At 44.4% G+C, this 12,244-nt stretch overlaps 1 protein-coding gene across 1 annotated transcript in view; it reads left to right on the forward strand.

The window, feature by feature from the left end:
- The window catches only part of npc1l1 (NPC1-like 1), an 80,015-nt gene that overhangs the window by 7,307 nt on the left and 60,464 nt on the right, over nucleotides 1-12,244 (forward strand). Inside the window, exon 2 of the mRNA XM_059963401.1 lies at nucleotides 2,710-2,835. Within this exon, the coding sequence (XP_059819384.1) occupies nucleotides 2,779-2,835 (57 nt within the window). The 5' untranslated portion in view covers nucleotides 2,710-2,778. The remainder of the gene's footprint in view (nucleotides 1-2,709; nucleotides 2,836-12,244) is intronic.

Raw genomic sequence — 12,244 nt, forward strand, 5'->3', positions numbered from 1 at the left:
CATCCCTCCAACCCACACACTCCGGCAGATGTATGGATTCACAGACATTGGGCTTTTGACTTTCCGTATGGTCTTCTCTGCTGTGTGATGACCTGAGGCTGTGACCTGATCTGGCGTTCATGTCTGAGAACTCTTTCTCTCTAAATGCTATTTGCTCACTTTTATTGTTTGTACAATTTGTTTTTTTCTCTCTCTCCCTCTCTGCACATTGGGTGATTGTTGGTCTTTTTGTTAATGGGTTCTTTTGGGTTTCTTGTTTTGTGGCTGCCTGTGAGGAGATGAATCAAAAGGCTGTATAACGTACACATGTTTTGATAATAAATGTATTTGAATTTTGGACTTGCTGAGATTTGTAGACTTGGAGTTCCCACCATCGGCTTCCAAACTTCTGATCAACCTTTGGACTGGCTATTTGTTATGAGCCCCACAGGTCTCTGCAGCCAGCCATACAGCATTGGGGCTCTAAGATTCTCAAGCACCTGTATTCACTGACTGTTGTCTTAACAAGAGTTGTTTAGCCCTGGTGCTTTCTGTTTAATCTCGTCAACTTAATTGTGACTGGCACGGGTTTCCTGCATTCTATGATTATTTAATGCAGATGCCCCATTTACTGCTCATCATGGGGTCCTTGTCTTCAGTTTGATTTGCATCAGAGTGTCGCTCGCTTGTGCCAGTGTTGTTCTGTTTAAATTCCTATGTATAGTCTCTTATTTCGGTCTCTTCATGGGAGTCCGCCATTCCTCTGCACCTGGGTCCAGTCATTTGTCAGTGTTCACTGTGACAGGTATTATTGCTGGGATCATTTCTTGTGTCCAAGGGGTTAAGGGAATATGGGCTAGTACAATTGATTTACAAAGATGTTCTCTGATTTTGCTGTAGAATTCTGTGTGCAAAGAGTGGGCTGATGTGGGCATGCTATGTTGGCTCAGGAACATGTGTGTACCAACACTTGTGGGCTGCCCCCAGCACACTCTTAGGTTGTGCTAGTTGTTAACACAATGAATTTTTCTGCATGTTACAACGTATATGTGATGAGTAAATTTGAATCTGAATGTCCTTGTTTCCTAATAGTTCCGACTTCAGTGACGGATCCCTTACCAAAATCAGAGACTCTTCCTCTCCGCACCAATAGTGTCTGACCTATCACGTCCCAGCTTCTCGATTCAGCCACCTTCCCCCTTACCTGGTCTCATCCATCATCTTCTAGCTTGTACTCCTTCCCCTCTCCAACCTTTTTATTCTGTCTTCTTCTCCCTTCCTTTGTGGTCACCGCGCAAAATGTTGACTGTTTACTTTTTTCCATGGATGCTGCCTGACCTGCTGAGTTCCTCCACCATTTTATACATGTTCTTACCAACACTTCCAGAATTTATTCTTTCTATTTTGGGTTTTGGCATCTGCAGTTCTTTGGACTTCATTTACCTTTTTTTTTACCCCATTTCCCTCCTTTCTCTCACCACTAAACTCATTGTCTTTTTGAATTTTACATCAGTGTGGGCTTTGAGCACAGATAGTAAATGAGAGCAGGCTACTTAACCACAAGAGGCAGTACAGCTACACCCCAGTTTGAACAAAGTTCAAAACATTTTTAAGTAGATTTATTAGCAAAGTATATACAGTTCTGAGCAAATATAAAAACATTCTGTAAAGCAATGATGCTTTCAAAATTGATGAAATGTTTTGAATGATCAAAAATGCAATAAAGAGCAGTAGACAGTAAAAATCTAAATCAAATTAATATTTGGTGTGACCACCCTTGGCCTTTAAAACTGCATAAATGCTTTTACATGCACTATCGTGCAGTTATTTAAGAAAATCAGCCGGTAGGTTGTTCCAAGCAGCTTAGAGAACTTCCCACAGTTCTTCTGCAGACCTTGGCTGTCTTGCTTGCTTCTGTCAACTCCAGGTAACTCCAGACAGCTTCGATGATATCAGGGCTCTCTGGAGGCCATGCCATTTAAAACCATATAAAATACCTAGGGTGCCTAAGACTATTGTCACCATACACTGTACTATGCTGAAAACTATATACAAAGATAGACAACGTGCAACGTGCAAAAGAAGACAAACTGGGAAAATTAAAAATAAATAACCAAATAAATAGATAAATATCTAAGACATAATCAGGCCATTTGGCCCATTGAGACTGTTCTGCCATTCTACCATCGCTGATGTATTATCCCTCTCAACCCCATTCTCCTGCAAACTCCACTTTAAATATACCCAATGACTTGGCTTCCATGTAAATTAACAAATAGACACAAGTTGTCAGGTTTCTACCTGGCTGGATTTTTTTCTCTTCCTGAGCGAGAATCCCTGTAATCTTTTTCTCTATTTTTCTCTTCCAGGGTGAGAATCCCTGAGTATTTTTTTACAGGGGGGGGAGGAGAACTCCTGGTGTGCCGTGGTGCTAAAAACTAGGAGAAGCCACAGATCAAGGTTACGAGTTTCCCAGCCAACCAATCTCTACAGCCAAGCCAGCAACATAAATATTACTATACTGGCTAACAATTAACTGCTAAATGGCAGCAGATACACTGTTCAAATTCAATTCTTTGGGTTAATCATAACTGAAAATTGATAAGTATATGCTCTTCCTGACTGGTTGCTCCCCATCAGACCAGATTAACGATAACAAAATGGTCATAAATCTGATATAGGGCCTCATTGTTGAGTGAGCTACCATTTCGGATTAACTCTCTCTTTTAGGATTACCTGAGATCTATTTAACAGAAGCATAATTGTCACATTGTAAAGCAAAAGAGGAAGAAATCTGAAATGTTCACAAAGCAGCCAGATGTCGTATTACTACTGCTGATCGGTCACTTGTTCACGGTGAGTTTCTCTCAGATTTCGTGAGTAAAATGATTTTTAATTACCGCATAACTTTTGTTACAGCTCTACACTGGTATTTCCTGCTTTCTGGAGTAAGGGTCAGTTGGCACTTTATACCAAAGTGGGTCTGTCTGCAGAGGGACTAGTGGGCACTCCAAGGGCTGGATGGGGAACATCATGCCTTAATTTAATAATCTTATTAAGGTTATAAGTATGGAAAATGTTACAACAGTTATAAATATGCAAAGGTTGAGCAAGCTAACGCTCTTCTCTTTGGAGTGACGGAGAATGAACAGAGACTTCATTCATGTGTACAGGATGATAAGAGACACAGATTAAGTGGGCAGCCAGGGACATTTTCCTAGGGCGACTTGAGCAGTGTATAAGAGTATCAGGTCCCACATCACTAGGTTCAGGAACAGTTATTACCCCTCAACCATCAGGCTCTTGAACCAATGGGGATAACTTCACATGCCCCATCATTGAAATGTTCCCATAACCTATGGACTCTCTTTAAAAGATTTTTCTTCTCATGCTCTCAATACTTACTGCATTTTTATTTATTATTATTGTTTCTTCTTTTTGTATTAGCACAGCTTGTTGTCTTTTTCACTCTGGTTGGACACCCAGTTGGTGTGGTTTTTCATTGATTCTACTACGGACTTAATAAGTCTACCTGCAAGAAAATGAATGTCAGGGTTGAACATGCTGACATATGTGTACGTAAATAAGTTTAATTCGAACTTTGTCTTCTTTTGCACATTGCTCATTTGTTAGTCTTCACATATATAGTTTTTCACAAATTCTATTGTATTCATTTTCCTGTAAATGCCCGCAAAATGATAAATCTCAAAGTAGTGTATGGTGATGTAGAGATAGGTAGAGAACCTTCTACCCAGAATGGCAGGGTTAAAAGTGGAGGATATCATTTTAAGCTGAACGCTGGATATTTTGGGGAGATGTCAGAGGTAGTTTTTTTTTTACACACAGAGAGTGGTGAGTGCCTTGAATAAACTGCCAGGTTGGTGGTAAAGGCTGATGCACTCATGTATGAGAAACTCTTAGATAGGCAAATAAATGAAAGAAAAATTTGTATTATGGGTTGTGTGGGAGGGAAGCGTTAGATTGATTGTGAAGTAGGCTAAAATATTGGCACAAAATCATGGGCTGAAGGGCCTGTACTGTGCAGTAATGTTTTGTGTAAATACTGTGTTTTTATTAAGTTAAAAAAAGAAGCCCAAAACATATCTGTGACAAGGAAATGAGGGGCGGGGGTGTGGGAGAGGAGGGTACCTGAGAGACGTATGAGAGGCACAGATAGAGTTAGCGTCTGGGGTGGAAATATACTAGAGGGCATATCTTTACGGTGAGAATGGGAAACTGCCAGAGCTGCCACTTACTGGAGACCCGGGTCCATTTCCCGCTGCTGCCTCCAAAGAGTTTGTACGTTCTCCCAGTGACCACGTGGGTTTCCTCCATAATCTGAAGATGTACCAGCTGGAAGGTTAAGTGGTCATTATAAATGCTCCTACCCTCCAGGGAATGAAGTCCTAACCTATTCAACCTTTCCCTATAACTCAGGTTAATGGGCCACAGAACATTGACCTGTACCTCAGGGGATTGTTGTGTGGTGTGGTTCAGAGAGCTGGAAGGGCCTATCCCATGCTTGTTCTCAATAAATAAATAAATATTGTTTGTATTTTTTTGCACCAATCTCTATAAACTCTAGAGAGTGTTGTGCAGGAAAATCCCAGGAGATCAGCAGTTTCTGAGATACTCAAACCACCCCATCTGGCACCAACAATCATTCCACAGTCAAAGTCACTTACTTAAATCACATTTCTTCCTCTTTCTGATGTTTGGTCTGAACAACAACTGAACCTCTTGACCGTGTCTGCATGCTTTTATGCATTGAGTTGCTGCCACACGACTGGCTGATTAGATATTTGCATTAACGAGCAGGTGTACAGGTGTACCTAATAAAGTGGCCTCTGAATGCATGTTTACAAATATTAGGAATTTATTGTAGTGTGTTGGTCAGGACCACAAAATACAACAATGTTCAACAATCATAAAGAATTATGGAATGAATAAAGCTCGAGAATGAAGTACTGCTGCGGGATAAAATATGCATAAATACCAACCTATATTTACAATGTAAACAGCATGATAAAAAGTGGTTTAAAGATTTTACAGTGCAGCGCAGTAACAGGGTTAATAGACGAATGGCGGCTAACTAGAATGATTGATCAGATTAACTGCCCGGGGGATGAAATGTAAGTTGCCCATCCATAGTTGCCCTTGAGAAGGTGGTGATAAGCTGAACTACTGCAGTCTTTGAGGTGTGGGTCGACCCTCAATGTTGTTAGGTTGATACCTCCAGGCGATGGTCAAAGGACAGCGGCACATCTCCAAGTCAGGATGGTGTGTGGGGCTTGGAGAGCAACTTCCAGGTGGTGGTCTCCTTGTCCCTCGAGCCGGTAGAGATTGTTGGTTTGAAAGGTGTTTAAAGAGTCTTGATGAGTCGGTGCAGTTTTCTCAAGCTTGGTAAATTATCATCTCTCTGTCCAGATTCCTACTGAGAACCCTCATTAATTCTACGCTGATCCCTAGTGAGGGGAAATGTCTTCCCTTGGAGTGGCTGAATATCTGGAATTCTTTCCTTCAGAGGTTCAGTCCCGGTTGTCTATTCAACTGGATTGTTCATTCCATAACAGTATTGGACAGTACATTCAAAATGGTCAAAGGATGTGTCTGGATGGTCTCACCAGATTCTATTTATTTTAGAGATACAGAACAGGCACTTCTGATCCAGCAAACAGCATTGTCCAGCAACCCACCAATTAAACCCCAGTCTAATCACAGGATGGTTAACCTGCTAACCGGTACGGACGAGGGAGGAAACCCACGCGCACGTGGGAAGAACGTACAAACTCCTTATGGAGGATGTCAGAATTGAACTCCGACACCCCAGGCTGCAATGGCATCAGGCGAACTGCCACACTGCCGTGGTGCCCTTCATGGAAACTGGCATTCACTGGAAGTGCCATCACAGGCAATGAAATCCAAAGGCCAGCACGGTAGTGTAGTTGTCAGTGTAACGCCATTACAGAACCAGCTGTAGGATCGGGCTTCACTTCTAATCACTGTCTGTAAGGAGTTTGTATGTTCTCCCCGTGACCACAGGCTTCCTCTAGGTCCTCCACTTCCCTCCCACATTCCCAAGACATACGAGTTAAGAGCTGGCGAGTTGTTGGTGTGCTATGTTGCCGCTGGAAGAGTGGTGGCACTTCCCTTAAGCACCAACCTTCAAGGTTTGATTTGGCATTTATTTATTTATTGTTTTATTCATTGAGATACAGTGCAGAGTATGCCCTTTGGCCCTTCATGCTGTGTCACCCCCGCAACTCCTGATTTAACCCGAGCCTAATCACAGGACAATTTACAAACTTTGTACAATGACCAATTAACCAACTAACCAGTATACCTTTGGAGAAAACCCACCCATTGCACAGGGAAAACCTCAGAACTGAATAGATGGCCCGAGCTGTAATGGCATTGTGCTAACTGCTACAGTATGGTGGCGCCCAACAATATGTTGCCGTGACTTGAGGTCCCAAGTTATAGGGAAAGGTTGAACTTAATTCCCTGGAGCGTAGGAGAATCTATAACGACCAATTACCCTCTAAGTGGTACGTCGCTGGACTGTGTGAAGAAACTGGAACAGCCAGAGAAAGCCCATGTGGTCACAGGGTGATGCACCATCAATAACTCTCTGAGACATGAGGCAAGATATTGTCTTTTATTGACTGGAAGAAAGATCAAGCAGCAATTGACCACCATGCTACATCCTGGAGACTGAGGGCTGGGCTCAGGCCCCAATCGCCTTTATACCGGGGTCCGTGGGAGGAGCCACAGGAGCAGTCGGGGGGGGGGGGCGTGTCTAGACAGGTATATGTAGTTCACCACAGAGGGAGAACGTACAAACTCCTTACAGACAACAGTGGGAATTGAACTTGATTGTTGGTACTCTAAAGTGTTGTGCTAACCACTATGCCAACATGCTGTCCCATTTGAAATGATGCATCTCACTGTATGTTTTGACAGATGTGACAAATAAAGCTAGTCAGTACAGTCCAAGAAGAGGCCCACGATGTCTGTGTTAACAATGGTACCAAATATCAGGAATCAGGGGATCTAGAACGATGTGAGAAAACTGAGCTGAGGCCAATTATCACCCAGTGAGCAAGGCAGGAGCTTTAGCACACTTGGCTGTACTGAACATCGAGTACTTCGTCTTAAGCCCATCACCTCTATGGGAGCCAAGACTGGCTAGAGTGCTCCACCCTGGGCCACAGGTTCATCAGTCATACAGTCAGGCAAAAAAAAATATACCCTGTATGTCTGCTTGCTGGCTTGAGTGTGCTGTGTATGTCTTGTACCTTGGCCCCAGAGGAAGGCTGTTTCCTTCAGCTGTATCCATATATGGTTGAACTATAATGAAACTTGATCTGAGTCTCCACTTACATCACATGACTACTTGTGCTTTCCAGCGTCTTGTTGGAGTTTCTGTCTCACTGCATTGTTGGGGGAGGAGGTTGCCAGCCCGATGCCCAACTCTCCTCCTTTTGCAGCCGGGATTGGGACTGTCCATGGTGACGTTGACCATCATGTCTGTACCAAACCCATTTACATGCAGTTGGTCTGTAATCTTTCACACCTTGGCATCTCAGGTCGCCACACAAACAGTACAACACAGGAACTGGCCCTGTGGCCCTCCATGTCTGTGCCAAACATGATGCTGCATTAAAATAAATTGCACACGGTCCATATCCCTCCATTCCTGCACTTACAGATTTAATTCATCACGTTGAAACAGAGTGAAATGCCTCATTTGCATTAACAACCAACACACCCGAGGATGTGCTGGGGGCAGCCCGCAAGTGTCTCCACATATTCTGGTGCCAACACAGCATGTCCAGAATGCTCGGCAGAACAACACTGCAAAACAAGCCCCGTTCCTCCCTCCCACGCACACAAACTCCTCTAACCCTAGATCAGGCCGTCCTTGGCCTTCAGCCTCCGCAGATTCCTGGATGTGCAGACTTTGAGCCTGGCAGACTGGCAGAGATGTGCAAATTCATGTTCAATCATGTCTCAGTCTAACCTCTTAAGCACCTCCTCTATCATATTTGCGTCCATCACCACCCGTAGCAGAGCGTTACAACTCTCTATCTCTCTCTGTGATAAAACACTTTGAACTTTACCTCATCACTTTAAATGCATGTCCTTTACTTGCTGACATTTCTCATCATCATCATGTGCTGTGTAGTATGACATCATCATTATGTGCCGTGTTGTATGACACGGGTGATCATGGTCTTTTGACCATAATTGTTCTTGGCAAATTTTTCTACGGAAGTGGTTTGCCATTGCCTTCTTCCAGGCAGTGTCTTTACAAGACGGGTGAGCCCAGCCATTATCAATACTCTTCAGAGATTATCTGACTGGCGTCAGTGGTTGTATAACCTGGATTTGCGATATGCACTGGCTGCTCTTACGACCATCCTCCACCTGTTCCCATGGCTTCACGTGACCCTGATCAGGGGCTAAGCAGGTGCTACACCTTGCCTGAGGGGGACCTGCAGGCTAGCGGAGGGAAGGAGCGCCTTACACCTCCTTTGGTAGAGACACATCTCCACTCTGCTACCTTGACCTTTCTACCTTTGGGGGGGCGGGGAAGAACTCTGAATGTCTACTCCATCAATACCCCTCATAATTCTATAGACTTCTGTCAAGTTTCCCCTTGGCCTCTGATGGTCTAGGGAAAGCAATCTAGGCAGCATCTTGGTGAACCCTTGAGGAAGCAGACTACAAACACGATGGAACAGGGCAGAGAGCAAGATCACGACTGCCTCAGGCCAATCAGCTGAGGAACTGCTGTCCCACAGACAGCAGAAGAAGACATTCTCTGTATCAGAAGCAGAACCTACTACAATGGAATCTGCTTATTGAGCTCTCCCCCAACCCAACACCCCCAAAGCTCCTTTGTCCGGCAATCTACATGCCCCAACCTCCTCCCTCCAAGATGCATCTCACAAGAGAAGTTTTTGTTGTTCCCTCCAGCCGAGGGTCTGGCAGCAAACCCCTGGCTTTACTCCAGCTCCATCAGACTGTTGTAGTGTTCCCACAAGAGCTTCACCAGCATCCCCTCCAAAGCCTCCACATCCTGTCTGTAACTGCACCCACTACCTCAGAATCAGCTTCATCATCACTGATGCATGGCAGGAAATTTGTTTTGCAGCAGTAGTACAGAACGAATCACAAAAATATTACTAGAAGTTACAAGAAATATAATAAATAAATCAGTGTGAAATGAAAGCAAAATAGTTTCTTGGACTGTTCAGAGATCTGACAGCACTAACCAAAGTTTTATATACAGTAGATGAAACCTGACTTTTTGACCTTTGAACTCAATGTCCTAATCAGCAAAGGTCGCATGTCCAGAGTCCTCATTTAGAATCTCTTCAATGTTGTGGGAGTGTCTGCCTCCACCACCTCCTCAGGCCGTGCAGACTAGACTCCAACCTTACCCAAATGAAAAAGTTCTTCCTCAGATTCCCTCTAAAGCTCTTCTTCCTGACCCAAAGCTTTAGACTTCTCAGCCACGAAGGAAGGCTCCCTACATCTACACCATCTATGACTCCCTTAAGTTGTAAACCTGTGTCAGGTCCCCTACCCCAAGCCTCCTCCATTCCTGGAAAAATGTCCAGTGTATCCCATCTCTCCTCAAAGTCAAAGCTGATTTATTATCAAACTACATACACGTCACCATACTCTACCTTGAGATTTATTTTCTTGCAGGCATTCACAGGAAAATAAAGAAAACAATAGTTTAAGAACAACTATGAATAACAAAGACTGAAAAACTAATGTGCAAAAGAAGACATTACGCAAATAATAAAAAAGTAAATAATACCAAGAACATGAGTTATAGAGCCCCTGAAAGCGAGCGTACAGCAGATGATTTTAATCTGGAGTTCACAAACCCCTCGGGATAGATTCCAAAGGGTCTGTGAACTTGGATTGGAAAAGATAAACATTTTTATTTTCACTAACCTCCAATTCAAACCTAGCGTTTCCTTCACTTATGAATGTAGGCAACAAACCAAATTAGTATTAGCAATTCCAGTGACTTTGTCACCAATAGAAATGACAGATCGTTTCCTATCACATTCAGTTGTAACAGATATCTCAAAATATCATGTACGGCACGCTCACCACTAGTTATTTAATACATTGATAAAGAAGTACATACATTATAATATCACAATTGAAAAAAAATATTTTGTTAACTGTGTCTCAATATAATTGGTGTCTTTTATAATCCTATGTCTTATATTTCATGTATATAAACACATGATTCTGAGAAGGGTCCTGGGTTTCAACGGACCTTCAGAAGGTCCATGGCACAAGAAAGTTTAAGAACCCATGGTCTATAGGTTGTGGAGTCAGTCCAGCACTGAGGTCAGTGAAGTTATCTACACTGGTTCATGAGCCAGAAAGCTAAAAGGTAATAACTGTTCCTGAACCTGGTGCTGTGGGACCTGATGGTTGAGGGGTAATAACTGTTCCTGAACCTGGTGGTGTGGGACCTGATGGTTGAGGGGTAGTAACTGTTCCTGAACCTGGTGGTGCGGGACCTGATGGTTGAGGGGTAATAACTGTTCTTGAACCTGGTGGTGTGGGACCTGATGGTTGAGGAGTAATAACTGTTCCTGAACCTGGTGGTGTGGGACCTGATGGTTGAGGGGTAATAACTGTTCCTGATCCTGGTGGTGTGGGACCTGATGGTTGAGGGGTAATAACTGTACCTGAAACTGGTGGTGTGGGACCTGATGGTTGAAGGGTAATAACTGTACCTGAAACGGGTGGTGTGGGACCTGATGGTTGAGGGGTAATAACTGTACCTGAACCTGGTGGTGTGGGACCTGATGGTTGAGGGGTAATAACTGTTCCTGAACCTGGTGGTGTGGGACCTGATGGTCGAGGGGTAATAACTGCACCTGAACCTGGTGGTGTGGGACCTGATGGTTGAGGGGTATTAACTGTTCCTGAACCTAGTGGTGTGGGACCTGATGGTTGAGGGGGTAATAACTGTTCCTGAACATAGTGATGTGGGACCTGATGGTTGAGGGGTAATAACTGTTCCTGAACATGGTGGTGTGGGACCTGATGCTTGAGGGGTAATAACTGTTCCTGAACCTAGTGGTGTGGGACCTGATGGTTGAGGGGTAATAACTGTTCCTGAACATGGTGGTGTGGGACCTGATGCTTGAGGGGTAATAACTGTTCCTGAACCTGGTGGTGTGGGACCTGATGGTTGAGGGGTAATAACTGTGCCTGAACCTGGTGGTGTGGGGACCTGATGTTTGAGGGGTAATAACTGTACCTGAACCTGGTGGTGTGGGACCTGATGGTTGAGGGGTAATAACTGTTCCTGAACCTGGTGGTGTGGGACCTGATGGTTGAGAGGTAATAACCGTTCCTGAACCTAGTGGTGTGGGACCTGATGGTTGAGGGGTAATAACTGTACCTGAAACTGGTGGTGTGGGACCTGATGGTTGAGGGGTAATAACTGTACCTGAAACTGGTGGTGTGGGACCTGATGGTTGAGGGGTAATAACTGTTCCTGAACCTGGTGGTGTGGGGACCTGATGGTTGAGGGGTAATAACTGTTCCTGAACCTGGTGGTGTGGGACCTGATGGTCGAGGGGTATTAACTGTTCCTGAACCTAGTGGTGTGGGACCTGATGGTTGAGGGGGTAATAACTGTTCCTGAACCTAGTGATGTGGGACCTGATGGTTGAGGGGTAATAACTGCACCTGAACCTGGTGGTGTGGGACCTGATGGTTGAGGGGTATTAACTGTTCCTGAACCTAGTGGTGTGGGACCTGATGGTTGAGGGGGTAATAACTGTTCCTGAACCTAGTGATGTGGGACCTGATGGTTGAGGGGTAATAACTGTTCCTGAACCTGGTGGTGGGGGACCTGATGTTTGAGGGGTAATAACTGTACCTGAACCTAGTGGTGTGGGACCTGATGGTTGAGGGGTAATAACTGTTCCTGAACCTGGTGGTGTGGGACCTGATGGTTGAGGGGGTAATAACTGTTCCTGAACCTAGTGGTGTGGGACCTGATGGTTGAGGGGTAATAACTGTACCTGAACCTGGTGGTGTGGGACCTGATGGTCGAGGGGTAATAACTGTTCCTGAACCTAGTGGTGTGGGACCTGATGGTTGAGGGGTAATAACTGTACCTGAACCTGGTGGTGTGGGACCTGATGGTTGAGGGGTAATAACTGTTCCTGAACCTGGTGGTGTGGGACCTGATGGTTGAGGGGTAATA

This window comes from Hypanus sabinus, chromosome 1 (genome assembly GCF_030144855.1).
Source record: "Hypanus sabinus isolate sHypSab1 chromosome 1, sHypSab1.hap1, whole genome shotgun sequence".
NCBI lineage: Eukaryota > Metazoa > Chordata > Chondrichthyes > Myliobatiformes > Dasyatidae > Hypanus > Hypanus sabinus.